This window comes from Zonotrichia leucophrys, chromosome 7 (assembly GCF_028769735.1).
Source record: "Zonotrichia leucophrys gambelii isolate GWCS_2022_RI chromosome 7, RI_Zleu_2.0, whole genome shotgun sequence".
NCBI lineage: Eukaryota > Metazoa > Chordata > Aves > Passeriformes > Passerellidae > Zonotrichia > Zonotrichia leucophrys.
The window spans coordinates 11,828,205-11,845,870 of NC_088177.1; the positions used below are offsets into that span (position 1 = coordinate 11,828,205).

Here is a 17,666-nt window from a genome sequence, read left to right on the forward strand (position 1 = left end):
AATTTCTTTTGAAGATTACCACAAAGTGCTGTTTCACCATTTTCCAGAGTTTTTAAGTGGCAGACTGTCATGGTTTAAGCCCAGATGGCAACTAGGCACAAGGAGCCACTTGTTCTGTCTCCCCAGTCCAAACTTCAGTTTTCCAGGCACTGATGGAGAAGAGATTGCAGTCCAGAAATGGGCAAGGCTACTCTGCTGTGAGGGAATCTGAGCAGTGTGACCCCAACCACTGACACTCTTTCTCCTGCCTAGGAGTGACCATCTGGGAGCTGATGACCTTTGGTGGGAAGCCATACGATGGAATCCCAACTCGAGAGATCCCCGACCTGCTGGAGAAGGGAGAGCGCCTGCCCCAGCCCCCAATCTGCACTATTGATGTCTATATGGTGATGGTGAAGTGTAAGGAATTGTCACTTCTGATACCCCTGTAGTTTTGTATTTTTTAGTATAGCTTAGTTTAAGATGTTTATATGGTGATGGTGAAGTGTAAGGAATTGTCACCTTTGATCCCCCTGTGCTGGCTGCAAGAGGGACCCTGATTTAGAACATTTGCATAGGTAGAGCTGGGAAACAGGGCAAGCTGCTGCCAAACAAAAGCTTCCCAAGATGCTGTAAATTCCATTTAAACAGTGTCTGCACATCTTTTGCAGTTTTGCAATTGTCAGCTATGAAGGGCCCAGTTAGCTCAGCCTCTTATCGTCACCGTCATATTTCTATCTGAAAAATCTCTTTGCCCAGGATTTTCTCCTGGGAAGCTGAGCCTTAGAGAAAAAATGAAAACAACAATTATCTGATTTGTTTCTGCTGTGTCTTGCTGTTTTAGAATGTGTTTGGACATAGTTTACTAACAGGTGGTCGTTTCATTGGTTTCATGTGAATTGTTTTTCTTAATGACCAATCATGGCCAAGCTGTGTCAAGGCTCTGGAAGGAGTCACAAGTTTTTATTATTATATTTTAGCTTTCTGTCTATATCCTTTTTGTATTTTTTAGTACAATTTGGTTTAGGATGTTCACCTGGTGAAGTGTAAGGTATTGTCACTTTTGCTACCTCTGTGCTAGCTGCAGGAGGGACCCTGGTTTAGAACATTTGCATAGGTAGTCTCTGGCAGAGCTGGGAAACAGAGCAAGCTGCTGCTGCTGCCAAACAAAAGCTTCCCAAGATACTGTAAATTCCATTTAAACACTGTCTGCACATCTTCTGCAGTTTTGCAATTGTTATCTATGAAGGACCCAGTTAGCTCAGCCTCTTATTACTGTCAGATGTTATCTCATATTCTTGAAGACAAAATTGTCTGATTGTTATTGTAAACCCTTGTCATTTCCATGACAATTGATTCTGATGTAAAAAAGATAGGATTAAAAATAATTATGGCACACGGATACCCAGCCAGAGAAGGCTGTGAGGAGAAACCCTGTTTCCAAATATTGAGGAAAGAAATCACGAAGGTTTTATTGTTAGTAGCAAGAATGATGATTGAAATAGTAATAATAAAAAGTAAAATTAATAGAAGAAATGCTACAGAGAGGATTATTTTTTATCATTTGCAGTCCAGTACAAAAAATTATGAATATTTTACTCTAGTAAAAAGGGGAAAAAAGTCTGCACATGGTTTCTTCCAAGTTTTTTATCTCCAAGATACCCCCTCTAATGACAGTATCCTCCAAGGTTATGCTTCTAATTTAAAAAGAATTAGAAATATCTCTCTGATATTTCTGGCTTAATTTAAGTGAGATTAACATACAGACATCTCATCCATCATATATACTCCTTTCCCTTTTGCTTTGTACACAAAAGCCCTGCAAAAAAAAAAAAAAAAAAAAAGGAAAGGACAACTAGAAGTAAATTAAGTATCTTCTGAAAACACTTGTACTGTGCATGGAGGTGTGGAAATTAAATTGTGCAAGAGCTTTGTTGGGTGCAAAAGTGTCCCATGTGGTGAGACACATCCTTAATAAAAGTCAGGGCTGACATCCAAGTGTGCAAGGTGGAGAAAATTGCAAGGTGGTGTTGCTGTCTCTGGGACAGAGAGGAGGCCAGCAAATAAAGGAAAATTCCATGTAGTAAGGAACAACCTAGTCTGACCAAAACTAGGTGATTCCCCTTTTATGAATCGTAGAATTCCAACTTTCCATCCTTCTGGGCTCCTTATTGCAACTTTTCTTTGGGCCAGAGCTATCAAGCACTTCAAACTTCTGCATTTTAAAAAACAGAATGATTTCCACCCTTAACACTTAACTGTTTTCTTTCTCATCTTTCATCCAGGCTGGATGATTGATGCTGACAGTCGGCCAAAATTCAAGGAGCTGGCTGCTGAATTCTCCAGAATGGCTCGAGACCCTCAGAGATACCTGGTGATTCAGGTGAGCAACGCTGCAGCATCACAGGGGTGGGAAAAACAATTCTTTCTGCAGCACCCAACTCTTAGGGGCATTGGCTTTGAATGTTTTGAAGTGTTGTTCCTCACCCCTCCTATTTGAGCCTAAACAGCTGAGATATTTCACAAAATATGTCAGAACTTGGGTCAGAAACTGATCTTGTATGGGAAAAAGAGAGTAGAAAGAATAAAAGCTCAATCACAAGAATGCCAAAACCATGGTTTTGCTTGATTCATGCAGTTACTCCCTTCTTGTCATCATGTTCTCAGTAAAAAAAAAAAAAAAAACAGACAACAAAACAAAGCCACAAATTATGTGGATATAGTGCTTTTGAACAAACAAAGCAGCATGTGTGGTCCCTGCAGCCTGGCTGCCAGGGCATTAGGAAGGCTGAAATTCTCTCTTTGGGAAGTGAATCCATCTTTTGATGTTTTTCCTCTCTCAATGCAATCTGTTCAGGGAGATGATCGTATGAAGCTCCCAAGCCCAAATGACAGCAAGTTCTTCCAAAATCTTCTTGATGAGGAAGATCTGGAAGATATGATGGATGCTGAAGAGTATCTTGTTCCTCAAGCCTTCAACATTCCTCCTCCCATCTACACCTCCAGGACAAGAATTGATTCCAACAGGGTAAGAGCAAGCTCTGACAGAAAATATTGGTTATTATAAAAGCACAGGTGGAGATTTAAGTACACCAGTCAAACAGAGGCCAGCACTGCCTTGGGAATTACAGGCTCCCTTTGTAAGGAGAGTGGCTATAAAAATGTTGTCACTGGGCTCCCTGTTCATTGTACCTCAGTGAATTCTAAATTAATAGCCCAGCCTTGAGTGAACAAAGGCTCAGCTTGAGCTGCCTGTCCTGAAAGCACAGCTGAGGCTGCTGAAGTCAAGCAGGGCTGCATCTGCACTGTGATGTGGCCAGGAAGTGCACAGCCCTGGTGCTGCCATCCTGTTCTCTTGGCAGGGCTGCCACTGGAGGAACTGAGGGCAGCTGGAATATGCAGATAATGGAGCTTTTGTGAATGGAGGCAGATTTCCAAGCCAGCCCCTTTTCCTGTTTGCATGTGATGCTTTCATAGCCCCCCTTCCCAAATGTGTGTTTGTGCTGAGCACATGGCAGATGCTGGCAGGCTGAGCTGGGCACCCTCCCTGTCAGGGGAGGAAATGCTCTTCACTGCACATGGGGGCTTCAGAGAGTGTTCAGGGGAATTCAGCTCACAGAACTCCAGCCAGCTGAGGGGTAGGGGTAAAATCTGAGCTCTTCCCCCACACTTCATTTACTGGTACTGAACATTGCTGCCTTTCTGGGGCATTTCCAGTGGGATAAGTTCCTTTCTGGAGGTGTCTTTCTCTACCCCCTAACTCCTGACAGCTGCAGAGCAGTCTGTGCCCTGCTGTGGGAGCTCTGGGGTGTTGAATCCTGTCCTACATGTCTGTGCCCTGCTGCTGGTGAGGAGCTAAGTCAAATATCTGGAATCTGTTTTCCCTCCTCTGCCTGTTCCTGTGCTTGGCTCCAGCCTTTCAACATTTCACTTGCTATTCCTTCTCACATAACCAAGAGCTGGTGAAATGCATTACTGATGTGAGGGCATTCACACAGCCATCAGGTGTGTTTTAACCAGGCACTTCTTTTCTCTCCAGCCTCCTTTTGGTCCAGAGTCACAGTTTAAATACTAAGTATAGTCCTTCTGAAATGCTGCTGGCTTTTTCTCATGGTTTAGACACCTTTTGGACATTTATCCTTAGCTGAGGTGGTTCCAAATTCACACCCAGATGTGAGCTGAGTAAAGCATGTGAGACAGGGAAGAGGTGAGTCAGAGCCAAGTGTATAACCTGAGCCAGTGTCCATGCTCTGGCCATACCTGCAGGAAGCTCCTTACCCTCTCCTGAGGGAACCAGGGCTTTCTGGGAGTAAGGAAGACAAAGTCTGACCCTAATAGCCAGTTTGGAAGGAAACTGCTGCTGTTTGAAAGGCAAGGAAACTGGAGATGCCTGGATTCATGTAGCATTTCTCCTGCATCACTGAATGACAGTGAAGTAGGGATGATGCACAATTTAGCAATAAATGAGAAACTTTCTATTTATGGCTACAAGAGTAAATTGATGGTGATCTGAAATAAGTCAGGTTTACTACTATTTGTCTCTGGAGAGATTGTTTCCTTTCCTGCCAGCTTCTGAGGAAAGAAGGGAAGGGCAGCAGTTACCTTGGAAGGCCCTCAGTGCCACAGGGATGTAAATCACTGGAGCCTGGTTTGCCCCAGCGGAGCTGCTGCCACTTACACCACCACAGGCTGAGAGGGCAGGGTCTGACACAGTGCCTTTGTTATAGTCATCCCACTCCCATGTTTGCTGGAAACACTGGGACACATTTAAAGGAGAAAGAAAAATGTACTTGCTTTCTCAACAGCTACCTTTGCCCTCTGTTTTGGTACCAGCCCAATTGAGGAGCCCACTAGAGCTGAGGAGATTCCAGTGAAAATCCTAGAGTTCATATTCTGAAAGCTTTTTTATTTACAGCATGTTATTTGGGCAGCCAGCATGGTCACTGGGATATTCCTGGGATGAAAACACAGGCATTTATTTCAAATATTATCATTAGTGGTGGTGGTGGTGTTATCACATGAAAATTTAAATAACTTTCACAAAGAACTTTCACAAAGCCTTTTCCCAACTTCAAAGCACATCATTTCAGCTGCTTGCACACATGTGATCTTGAACTCAGCAGAGCTGCAGAAAGAGACCCCAGCCCTCATTTTTGCCATACAGAGAGACTCCATCACATTCTTGACGTGACATCTCCTTTCCTCAGCTCACAATTTCTCATCTTGATTTGAAACTGTGATCTTGTACCACTAAAGACAGTGGGAGCTTTGCTTTGCAATTCAATTTAATGACAGTAGCAAGACTGTATCCTCTTTTCAGTAACTTGCTGGGAGTTTTTCTCTGGCATTGTACAACAATCTAACATTTAAACAAAGCTGGAATTACCTTTTGCCAAAAGTCTGCAGTTTGTGAGTCAAATTGTCTGACCCAGATCAGACAGAGAGGTCAGAGAGGGCTGAGCTGGAAGCCCTGCACTCCTGGTTTCCTCTGCAGAGGTGTTTTCTGGAGGTAATACCTGTGTGCAGAAAGCCACATACATTTCTGCTGCCTTTGTGAAGAAAGCAGTTTCTCAGTACAATCACTATTCTTTTAGTGAAGATTGATTTAAACACCAGACAATCACCCCTTTAAGGTAATAGTGCATCTGCTGTGCATAGCCCAGTACAGATGGATGTCAGCTACAGGAAGTGAAATGCTGTCAGAGCTCTTTATCTGCACTTGTCTGATTCTGTCTGAGTGTTTCCTTTGGTTAGTCTCTGATTTATGCTTGTGCATATTGATATTGTACAAACTCATTATGGTGCTGCTGCAGCCATGGACACCAAATGAAAGGATACAGCTTAGGTAGCTTGTGTTCAGTGTCTGGCAAATTGCATTTATTTGAGATTGTGAGGCAGCTTGGTGAAGGAAAGCACACAGACAAGAGCTGCATGATCTCCATGTCATTTTCAGGGAATAAGAAGCATGAAAATACTGTATTTCCCACCTTAGCTGCTCCAGTGCAGGTGTAGTGGCCAAGGAGTCCACCGTGCTCCTTTTCTGTGCTGGCAGTGCTGGTTGAATGTTCAGCAGTAGAGCTCCCTGGGGACAGAGGTGGGCAGGAGGAAAGCAAGGAGATCACAAACACAGGTTTGAAGTCAAGGAATATCATCATTGCTGCTAGTAATGAAGGGATGGGGCTAAGAATCATGTATTGCTCAGATAAACATCAGTCTCAGAGGCTGTGAGATTTTAAAGGAGCAAGCAGCCAGCCATAGCTCAAAGTAGGCACAAGTTCTTTGTTACAAGACAATATAGAACTTTCTAATCTAATGAACAGTTGCCACAAGGTGTATTTTGCTTTTCTAACCTATCACCTTTACTTATTCCTACTGCACTGTGGGTACTTTTGTCTAATAGGCGTTTGTCACATTTACACACATATGCTTCAATTATAACTTCTGAACTCTTAGAAGTTAGTTTCTTGTACTTACAGTACTCTCTAAGAACTATCAGTACAAGAAAATTCTAACAGAGTTCTTAGAACTCTCTTCTACTCTGTACAGTCACACCTCTGCATTATAAATCCTTCACTGTTTTATCAATACAGTTTCTTACTTAAGTTATATTCTTACTTACAACTATAGAAACATAAGTTTGGTTTTTCTAATTAATGTCTGTGTAGCTTATTTTTACATCTATCTAAGCCCCTTCCAAGGCTGCAGATTAAACTCCTCAGTGTCTGTAGATGTTTCTGTTTTTCTGATTCCCACAAAGGAAGAACAGGAGTGTTCACTTTCTCAGGAAAGCCCTGAAGTTTCCCTATGTTGGTCTCAGGTCTAAATCCTTGCAGCTTCTTGGTGGGAGAGGCACTGCAGTGCTGCAGCCCCTGGATAGAAGACTGGAAAGAGGGAAGGCTTCTGGGAAGTTGCCAGCTCCCCAGGAAGTTTCACATCCTTCCTCCTCCAGGGGTTACACAGATTTTTGAAGCTGCAAGGCTCAGACACAGTTCCAGCATTTCCATCACATCCATGGCTGGCATGTCCTTGGGACTTAGCTGTGCTGCTGGCACAGGCTCTGACCCTGGCCTCTCATGTGAAGTCCAGCTTTTAAATAAAAATTAGCATCCTAAGCTAAATTGAATTCTTTCATTGGATCTGAAACTCTTCCGCTGCAATTTTGTCTCTGGCCTTTTCCAGTTTTTATTTTCCACTGTCCAGAGATACTCCAGAAAAATAGAGTTTTAGAAGCTCAGTGCTTCTGAGAGATAAGCTGAATCCTCAGCAGTGTTTCCATGAGCACAGGACCCCAGCTAGTGCTCGAGTGTCCTGCATTCCCATCCATTAGATGATTCATTCAGGTATTTGTAACGAGTGCTGTCCTCTGTGTGCAGAGATAATGCTAATACAGCAAGCACTCTGTGTGCCCCACGATGCTTTTTGCTCTAAATCCTTGGCTCATTCCTGATGAAAACTGTCTGTACTGTTTATTGATGCTGTCCCTGTAATTTTATTCCATGCTCTGTACATCATGGAAGAACCAATTGCCAACCCTGCAATTAAATATCAAGCAATTTTTATTTTTCAGAGATATCTAATCCGTATGTCCATGGAGACTGTCCTGCTTGGCTAAAGCAGACTGTGGGACACTGGGAGCCAATTTTCAGCTCTCTCAGCAGGACCTGGTGTGGCCTTAGGTGTGGCAGTGCAGCATCCTTGTGCCTTGGCAAAGCCAGGAGAGATTTGTGGTTTGACCATGATTCCTCTTGTGTCCAGGATTTAGCAGCACCTGCTCCTCCCCATTGTTTTTCCTGTAAGAAAAGGAAATTAGGTGTTCCTGCCCAAATAACTTCTTCAGGTGTGTCCTGGCCACATGGCACTGATGGCAGTAAAATTGCTTCATCTTGAAGTTAATCCAAAATGTGTGTGAAGACACCTCCAGGCTGTGTGGGAATGTCACTGTCATATTTTCTGGAAAAATTCCTTCTCCAGGATTTCTTCTCCTGGGAAGCTGAGAAGCCTCAGAGAAAAATGAAAACAACAATTATCTGATTGCTTCTCCTGTGTTTTGCTGCTTTGGAATGTGGTTGGAGATTGTTTATCCAACATGTGAATTGTTTTTATTTACTGACCAATCACAGCCAGCTGTGTCAGGACTCTGGAAGAGGTCACGACTTTTTCATTATCATTCTTGTTAAACCTTCTGTCTGTATCCTTTCTCTGTTCTTTAGTATAGTTTTAGTATAGCATTCTATAATATAAGTACATAAAATAATAAATTAGCCTTTTAAGAACATGGAATCAGATTCTCAATTCCTCCTTTGTCTTGGGCAAATACCGCATGGGGCAATTAAAAGCATCTTGTCCAACCTTCTGGCATAGCATAGACAAGAGTCTCTTGTCTCTTAATTTCTGCATGAAGTGCAAAAATTCTATTTGAGGTGGACTTTGTCTTTTAGAAAGGTTGTCTTGATTGTGTCAGGTAGGGTGGAAAATACATCATAGTTTCACTGGGCAATTAATGCTGACTCTTTAGCAGGGTTTGGATCCTGTTCCTGCCTGCCATGCACAATTTTTGGTGCTAGATCTAAGGAGCTGCCAGCTATCAGAAATCTCTGGCTCTCATGGTGTGATTCTTGGGGTTACCTGTGCAGGGCCAGGAGCTGCACTCAATGATCCTTGGAGATCCCTTCCAGTTCAGGATATTCTGTGATTCTGATTCTTCTATTCAAAAGGCTAAACAGGGTATTACCATTTGTATTTGTTTGCTGTTCAATGATGACAACACTGATGTCCTTTTTTGGCTTGTTTGTGGTGTTTGCCACCTTTCTGCTTCTTCAGGATCTTCCCAAAAAATAATATGACCAAATCTCCTCCTAAATTTGGTACTGCTTATGGCAGTCTGTCAGGTTGTGGTCTTCTTTAGTTATTTCTATCCCTTTTCTTTAATTGCTGCTCCTTAAAAGGTGATCAAACACTTCCTGCAAATCTTAGTAGTCATTTATTTTGCCTCTGTCACTTCCTTATGCAAGTGTGGGAATAAAATCTCTAGTGCCAGAACAGATGGTCTGGTAAATGAACTAGACATTGATTCAAAGCATTTCACAGTGTTTCAGATGATTACACTGAGTAACTCTAGATCAGCTCTCTTGCTTCTTTAGAACTGCATGATTACTTGGAGAAGTTTGTATGAAGCCCTTCTGCATGTCTTTTGCTAAACACTCCGTTTTGTGTATTTCCCTGGGAGAGTCTCAGCAATTTACTGCCTTCAGACCTTTAGGGTAATTCTGAAAGGCCACCAAGCCCCCTTTCAAGAGCTCCAATTCCCATTTTCTGCTTTCCTAAGTTTTAGTGACATTCTGTTCTGCTCTGCCTTTTGCATTAAGCATTTCTCCAGAGCTATTAGTGTTTAGCTGGTGTCTGGCACACCACCGCAAGTATTTTTCCTTTTTTCTTCTGGAAAATTCTTCTGTTTGTAGTCTTTGTTGAAAGTGTGGATAGCACCAGGCCAACCTTGTCCATGGGAAGCAGGAGGTGAACCCAGACTAATTCTAATTTCATTGCTCAGGGTGAAGAGGTACTGAGAATAAGCGTGCAAAAATACACTATTAAAATATATTACATGAAAAATTATTTTGGTCTTAATATTTTACATTGAAAAGGAAAGCTTCTTACAAAATATGTGTATCTAGAACAGATATTTAATTACCTTTTATTAAAATATGTGCTTTTTAAAATGTGCTAGTCTTGCTAGAGGAGAAAGGCAGAAAAAATTCCTATGGAGGACTCAAATGGAATAGATAATTCCTGGGTCTTCAGAGAGAATACTTTGTAAGTGCTTTATTGCAATTAGTTTCTTGCTTTGCAGCCAGGCTGACTGAAATCAGTGAGATCTCTCAAGGAGTAAACTCTTTTCAGCCTGAACTGATTATCAGGACCAACTGGTCAAATTAACTCATGATTTTGCAGGGAAATGCCTTAAAACAGGACTTTTTTTTAATGCATTAGCTGTTTTCTGTCACAGTCAGGCTGCTGTATTCAGGCATATAGTTTAGAGTCAGAGAAGAGGATAGAGTTAAAAGGCATAAAGAGTTAGAGACTTTCCTAAAGAACTGGATGGTATTTTGGCTTCTACAAATTGTAAGATGGATTAAAAACAAAACCACCACTCACAGTACCTTCTGCAGGCCCAGTGGAACTGGTGGCAGAGGCTGGAGCTGTAAATTCTTCCATCTTTGATGTGTGACATGTAAATTCATTGAGCTTTAATATAAACTGGTTTAAAATCAGGCAGCATCTGCTTAATCCCTGAATAGCTGCTGGCTGTGTTAACAGTAAAGAGAGCTCACAGCTGATCCATTTTCTTTTCTATCCTGAAAAGAAAAAGTCAATAGATACAAAAAGAGTAAGTAATAAATATTTTTACACTGCACTGATGAGGCATTCTTAGAAAACAGCAAGCTAAACAACTCTGCATAATTCAGTAGATGGAAAAGTGGACTGAGAGTCAGGAAATAATTATGAGAGCCGGGAGAAAATTTTTTCTTTTGTGACAAGATGTGAAGCAGAAATTGTTAGTGGAAAATATCCATTTGTGAGGAACACTATTTGTGGTTTTCTTAAAATAGTAAAAGCACCTGAAAAATACCAGGGGGCCTGATTTGCAAGTGCACCAAGCAGAGCTGCAGGGAGTTACAGCTTAACAACTTAAACAGCAGTCTGGTCCCCAAGGTGGAGAGGGCTCAGTGTCCCAGGGCACTGGGACTCCAGGGATAATGCTTTGGGAGGACTCCCAGGTGGCAGGAGGACTAGAGAGCACTTGTAAAATAAATACTAAATACTGTACTCTCTAAACATAGATGCAATGGAGCTAAATGCCAGCACAGCCTAAAAACCCCCTTTGTTAGCCAGAGTAAAGAGTCTGCCTTTCTTGTTGAATGCTGCGGGAGGGGAGGGGAAAATAATTTTCAAAGCTATAAAAAGACTCTCCAAAAGATGCAGTTGGGAGAAGTGGGAGGAGGCACAGATGAAGTGTAGATTTAGAATGTTGAAAAATGATTATTTTATCCAAATCAGCTGGATGGTTAGTTCTTTTAGACTATTATTGCCACCAGAACCTCAGCCCTGCTCTAAATCAACTCAGCATTTCATCAAGAAGCCTATTCTTTGCTTTAAGAGACCAAGAGTGCACAATTATGGGTTTCTTTTCCCCCTTGCATAATAAAATTGGGAGATTATCATCAAGTTTCTATTCAGATTTTAGGAAGGCTTTTTTATTTTATTTTTAAAACTCATCTTTGTCTGTAAAAGCTCCCTGTTCAGGCCAGCATGTGGCAATGATTACTGCTGTAAAGGCTTCGATGGAGATGTGCTCTATTTCATTCTCAATGAGGGTTGATGGCATTTTGAGAGGCTCAGAATATCCTTTGATTACTGTATAAAAAAGGCTGGGGAAGATGGCAGTGCAGCATGCACTAGGAGGGGGCTGCTGCTGCTCCCAGCATCGCTCATCAACTTTCTTTTGTGCCTTTCTTCTTTTTTTATTTTTTGTCTTCCATGTCACAATCAAAAAATCATGGGTGTGTTGTGGTTTTGGTCTTATTCTCCATCCTTTCCCTGTTTTGGGATTTGAAGCTTGGGGTTTGTACAGAAAAGAAGATGCTGCTGGTCCTGTGTTTTGGACAGAGCAAGAGCGGTGCTGACCCCTCTGTCCCACAGGGAATTGTTGGAACAGGTGGGAAATGGCATCTCATCCCTCTCAAATCGTGGGGAATTGGCTCAGTGCTAAAAGGTGCCATTACTGTAAAGTGTCTGGAGAGTGTATTAAAGAAGAGAGTGACAGAAAGCTAGTCATGGTGACAGGAAGGATGGGGGTGTCAAGGAGATTGGAAGGAAAAGAGAGGCAATGCCAGCTGTCTCTGCTCCTGCTCTGCTCTCTGTTTGACACTCAGATGCATTAACACAGAGTGAAAGGCAAAGGGAATCCTTGCATCTCCATTCCTGTGTCATGCTTAGATCAAAGTTCAAATTGTGACAACTGAAATCCATTTGCCAGCCCCTCTGAAGGTAGGGTGGAGGATGGATGCAGGTTTCTGAGCTCCACAGAACAGCTGGCTTTCCAAGCCTTTGGTTCCAGCAGCAGAATGCTTTTATTTCCGGCCTGGACATCAGGCTCAAAGAGAGGAGGCTACAGAAAAGCATTTCCCCTACCTTTTCCTGTCAGGGTAGCTGGATAGTGAGTTTTGTGTCCAAACTGGGCATCTCTTCAAAGATTATTTTCATTAGTGGGGTTGTCATCTTTGACTTCTCTACTTGGTGAAGTGTTAGACTGAAATATATGGTTGTTATCTGGGATTTTCCAGCAACAGCACAGGAAATTCTCTATGCTGTGTATGGGTATGTTGTTTCCCATGCCAAGATTTGTTTGTGATGTATGCCATTTACTGTTCACAGTCCAGACTACATTAATCCTACAAGGCAGTTTGGGTGTCCCAATCCATATGGACTGTTCTAAAAGAGTTAAGTATGAAAACAGGCAGTTATGAGAGAAAATGGTGCAAGAGAAGGTGGTGATGAGTTATCTCTAGCTAAGAATTTGGTCAGAACTGAGCTGAACCAGGGGTCAGTAAAACACCCAAACTGACTCTGGACAGATTCAGGGATGTATTAAACCCCCCATTCTGCCAGGACATGGGCTGGCATATCTCAGCCTATGGCTGCCTGCAAATCCTACCTGTCCTCTGGCAAACAGCAACCAGAAAAAAACCTAGATGTAGAAAAAGACTGAATCTTTGCTTCTTCTCTTTATTTTTCCCTCACTGATCTAAGCTGGATGTTTTGTGTTTCAATGGTGGAAGCAGCTGTTGTTGGGGCTGGAGCAAACTGATGCTTCTGTATTTGTGGTCAACATTTAAGTTAAGCATGTGACACATTCTGAGAAAAGAGGCTGGGATGTCATCATTTCCCATAAAGATTGCCCCATCCTCAACTTTATGGCCAGGGAATGCCAGACTTGTGTCAGGTGCTGTGAGCTGTAGGGATGGGCATGCTTGAACCTTAACAGCCCAGTGTCAAATCCTTTCTATTTATATTTCTATTTATATATGGCCTTTCTCTGAGCAGGGGCTGGGACCAGAAACCCCCAGAGGTCTGCAAAGCCTTCCAGCAATTACTGCACAAACAGCATTCCATTTCTATTGAACATTGCACAGTGATCTCATGGTGTGTGCTTTTCCCTTTGGTTTTCATCTCAGAAATATTTGCTGTCTGGAGCGGGGCAGAGAAATCTGCAAATTCTGTGGAAGCAGGACTGCAGCCAAACAGAGGTGGCTGTTCTCCTGGAATGATCTTTCCTATTTGAATTTCAGTTTGGATCACTTGTAAAATACCAGGTTGCTCCCTTGGAATTTGCTTGGGGTTCTCCTGGAATGGTCTTTCCTATTTGAATTTCAGTTTGGATCACTTGTAAAATACCAGGTTGCTCCTTTGGAATTTGCTTGGGGGCTGGCAGGACATTGTGCATTGTGTGCTCTGCCTGCAGCCCCATCAGATCATACCAAATATTCTTCAGATCCTCTCCCATAAATCAGAAATTGTGGTGCTTGCAGCAAGACCTCTTATCTTGGGAAGCTTTGCTTTGGTGACTGGAGCCTGGATACTCCCTTGGTTTGAAAATGGAGCAGGAGTTTCTAGGGGAAGGAGGAGAGGGAGTTGTTTCTCACACAGCCCAGGACTGATGAGTGGCACAAAGTGTTGCCAGTTTTTGCTCAAAGCAGATAATTATTGAGTTGCCTGAGGCCTGGAGCACAGGATTGCCCCTGAACAGCATCCCAGTGGCAAGGCTGGAGTGTTTTACTCCTGTTTGGTGCTTTTTTGTGAAGGAGAGGAGGAGGGAGCTGGGTTTATGCACTTTGAGCAGTATCAGAGTGGGCTCAAACGTGTGTGTTCATTCATGCTGGCAAAGCCTTGCCTTCAGCAGAGAGAAATCTTTCAGTCCTTTAGTTTAGCAGGCTGCTTGAGAGCAAGGAACAGCAGTGATTGCACAACCCTGTCAACAGTTCTGTGGCTGGCCAGGAAAACCAGCTTGCAGCAGCAAGGGGGCTGGACCCAACAAAGCTTTGATTTCATTGCAGTTTAAGATGCAGCCAGAAAATATTATGTTCCTGCTATAAAAGAGGAGATATTTACCTTCAGGAGATTTTTAGAAGCAAGGAATTGGAAAATGAAATTAATGAATAGAAAGCAATAACACAAGCCAATATTCACAGAAATGTTATTTACCACTCTTGGATCAGAGCTCATTTTACACAAATATTGGCTGTTATAACAGCTGATGTGTCATTGGTATTTTGTACCAGAGGGCCTTGGAAAAAGGCTTTAGGAGACATTTTCTTGGATTTTATTTATTCTCTGTGTGGTCATGTTTTTGCCTAAAATTCAATCATGTGGTGTACAGAATGAAATCTTGGGCATTTTGGGGACGGCTGCTCGCGGGCAGCTAAAGAAGTGAGGCCCCTTCTGGAGTGTGATGAGTTCCTCTGTCAATGTATAACTCACATTACAGCATCAAAAAGGAGCTGGGATCGATTTTTTTTTTTAGTATACAAGCTGAGACTTCTTAAGTAGGCTTATGTAGTGAGGTCCTTGAGCAACCAGCCACTAATGTCTATCTCATAAAGGCAGAGATGATAATTCCAGTGAGACTTTTAGAATCAGAAATCCAAAAGTCTAGAGCTTTTCAGTAAAGCAACACCTGCTTTTTTCAAGATAGTATTTAAAATGCAAAAACAGCACCAGCAAACCCCTCCACCCGAGCAAAAATCAACAAAGTAAATTGCATTTCACATACAAAACAAAATGTTTTACCTGGTAAAATCCAAACATATTTTCTTCTCACAGTGTGATTCATGTCCTGACCAATAAGAGTTGTCTGAGGGTAATCTTGGAAGCCTACAAAATTATGACCTCACATTGCAATTACCAGTCAATTTAAGCACACTTAAACACTTATATTAATTTTTTGTATTAAAATTTTTATATTAAATTTTCAAGCCAACTCAATGGCACCACAGTTGTTTTCTTTGCCTCCTGTTCTAATGGAGCAGTGGCCACAGGGGAAATGGGGAAAAACAGTAAAGAAGTAAAAAAAAGTGCAGACAGCAGTGGTGGAGAGCCATGTGTAAGGTTCTGTGGTAAGGGGTGTTGCAAGACAGATATGTTTAGTACAGCACTAAAGGGGAGGCATGAAAAAACACAATTATAGTGATCTTAGTTGGCAGGCCATTGACTGGAAAGGCTCTTGTCAGCAAAAATAGCAATAAACACATTAATGGCAGTCCATTGTGTGCTGCCATCTTGGGACAGGACTGTGCTAACAGCGCCTGTTACTGTGGTTGTTATAGTTGCAGAGGATGTATTTAAATATTAGAGTCACAGCCAAGAGGAGATAAAGATAGGAAAATGGGTTTAGTCTATTGTGCTGAGGGTGGAGCAGAGCCCACAGACACACAATGCCATCCTGGAACAGTATTTTTTTAAGCTGCTAATTTTCTAAGTTTTTACTGGCAGAAGGGTACAGCCCTGTGTGCAGAAGTCAAGCCTATTGGCAAAAGATTTGCTTTTCTAAGACACACTGGGTGAGGCATTTGCACTGACTGAATTTGAATTTTGGGTCCAGTTAGGAAGCCTGACTGATGTGCATGTTTCTCCCAATCAGCTCATACAGTTCATGTGACTTGTTTCATTCATATGGCCTCTTGTTATGTATCCATCATCCATTTTTCTTTCCTATTAGAGTGAAATTGGACACAGCCCTCCTCCTGCCTACACCCCTATGTCAGGAGTAAGTATCTCACATTCAGCCTTCATCCTTCAGGCTTTCCTTCTTTCTTCACTGTTTTTTTTTCTTTTTCAAATTCCTTTTTCCTGCATAAATGACTCAAAACCAGGTAATGAAGTGTTTATAGAAGGAATCAAATAGTTAAGATCTGTGGATTCATGTGCAAACTCTAGGGAGCCACATCCAAAACTCTGACAACTTTTCTGAAAAAGAATTTAGGTGAAAGGCTTGGATGGATCTGTACATCTTTCCTTCCTGTCTGTTGGTCATTATGTTGAAAGTTCCTTGCATGCCCATGCTGACAAACAAAATGGTAGTTTGAGTTAAGCCATTTGAGTTGAGGTGCCAATACAAACACAGTTCACCAGCCTGAAATGCACTTCCTGATGGAATTACACATGGTGTGGGTGACCCCATGATTCCCACCACAGGACACACTCAAAATATCACCCCAGAATAAACAGAGAGGATAGTGGTTTCCTCCAAGTCAGGAGGAGATTTCTCAAGGTTTAAAGGGCTTTGATCAGAAGTCAGGGGAGGTTGTCAGAGTAATAGAAGAGGAAACACCATTTTCACCTGCTGCAGCTGTGTGTGTGCCGCCTCCATGTGCCAAGTAGGAGACAAGTTTTCCTGCCCCATTTCAATCCCCTGAACACCACTGGGCAGATGGATGCTTTGTGGAAGCCTGGAAGCTCAGGATGGGCAGGGCAGGCACAGAAGGCTCAGCCATGACTTGCTGTTGAAGCTTCTCCCCTCAGGATCCTCCTTTCCCATGCTGTGTGTCCTTTGTTCCAACAGAACCAGTTTGTGTACCGGGATGGCGGCTACACTGCCGACGTGCCAATGCCGTACAGGGCTCCCGGCTGCATCATTCCAGAAGCCCCAGCTGCTCAAGGAGCCACAGCAGAGATCTTTGAAGACTCTTGCTGCAATGGCACGATGCAGAAACAAGTGGCAACCCTGGCAAAGGAGGACAGCAGCACCCAGAGGTACAGCGCCGACCCCACTGTCTTCATTCCCGAGCGCGTCGTGCGGGGAGAGCTGGATGAGGACGGGTACATGACACCAATGAGAGACAAACCTAAAACAGGTAAAGTGTTGCCTTTCCAGAGAGCCTCCTGCTCTAGCCTGGCTCAGTTTCTTCTCTTTTTACATCAGCAGCTTTTCATCAAAAATGGCTTTATTTAGTTACCTATCAAGCTGAAGCATTCTGACTAGGATAATATTCCTTTACACGGGGATTTGGTTTTCTCTCCTTAATTTTCTACTTTGAAATGCTCAAATGTGCCAGTATGTCAAAGCTGGTAAGTCCCCCTTTTTTTTTTTTTTTTTTTTTTTTTTTAAGAAATAACAAGAGGAATGAAAAAAAGCCAAGCCCCCTTCTTAGCCAAACACAAATCTTCAGTTATTTCCAAGGAAAGGATCTGTCTTCACCCAGCCATAGTCCCAACTTTGCTTTGTTTATTGATCTTCTTATTCTTGGCATTGTGCTTGGTAAATGTCATGTTGAACCTATCACAGAACTCATACACACAGCTGGCATTTTATACCCATGAGAAGTCTAGGATTGAAAGAACAAGATGTGCTTTAAAGAGAGCATCACTGCAAGGGGAAAATTTCCTAAATCTGTGCCTGCTCAGCGTGCTGCACTTCCCAGTTTGCCCTCATTCATTTCTTCCTCTCTAAAGAATGATAGCAGTCATTTAGATGTAAGGGGGTGGGTCATTATTAATGTGCTTCTAAAGCTTTGCATTAGCTTTAAAGAAATTAATAAATGCAAATGTGAATGACAAGTCACTAGTGTGTTGGCTAAGAATTTGGAAGCCATTTGTCCTTTGTGTTCCATGAGGGAGGAATGGAGGAACCCTGG

At 42.5% G+C, this 17,666-nt stretch overlaps 1 protein-coding gene across 4 annotated transcripts in view; it reads left to right on the top strand.

Annotated features, from left to right (window-relative positions):
- Positions 1–17,666, top strand: part of ERBB4 (erb-b2 receptor tyrosine kinase 4) — a 583,385-nt gene that overhangs the window by 555,862 nt on the left and 9,857 nt on the right. For all 4 annotated transcript variants that reach the window (XM_064718299.1, XM_064718298.1, XM_064718300.1 and 1 more), the window contains 4 exons: positions 253–399; positions 2,265–2,362; positions 2,837–3,007; positions 16,595–16,886. In XM_064718299.1, the coding sequence (XP_064574369.1) occupies positions 253–399; positions 2,265–2,362; positions 2,837–3,007; positions 16,595–16,886 (708 nt within the window). The remainder of the gene's footprint in view (positions 1–252; positions 400–2,264; positions 2,363–2,836; positions 3,008–16,594; positions 16,887–17,666) is intronic.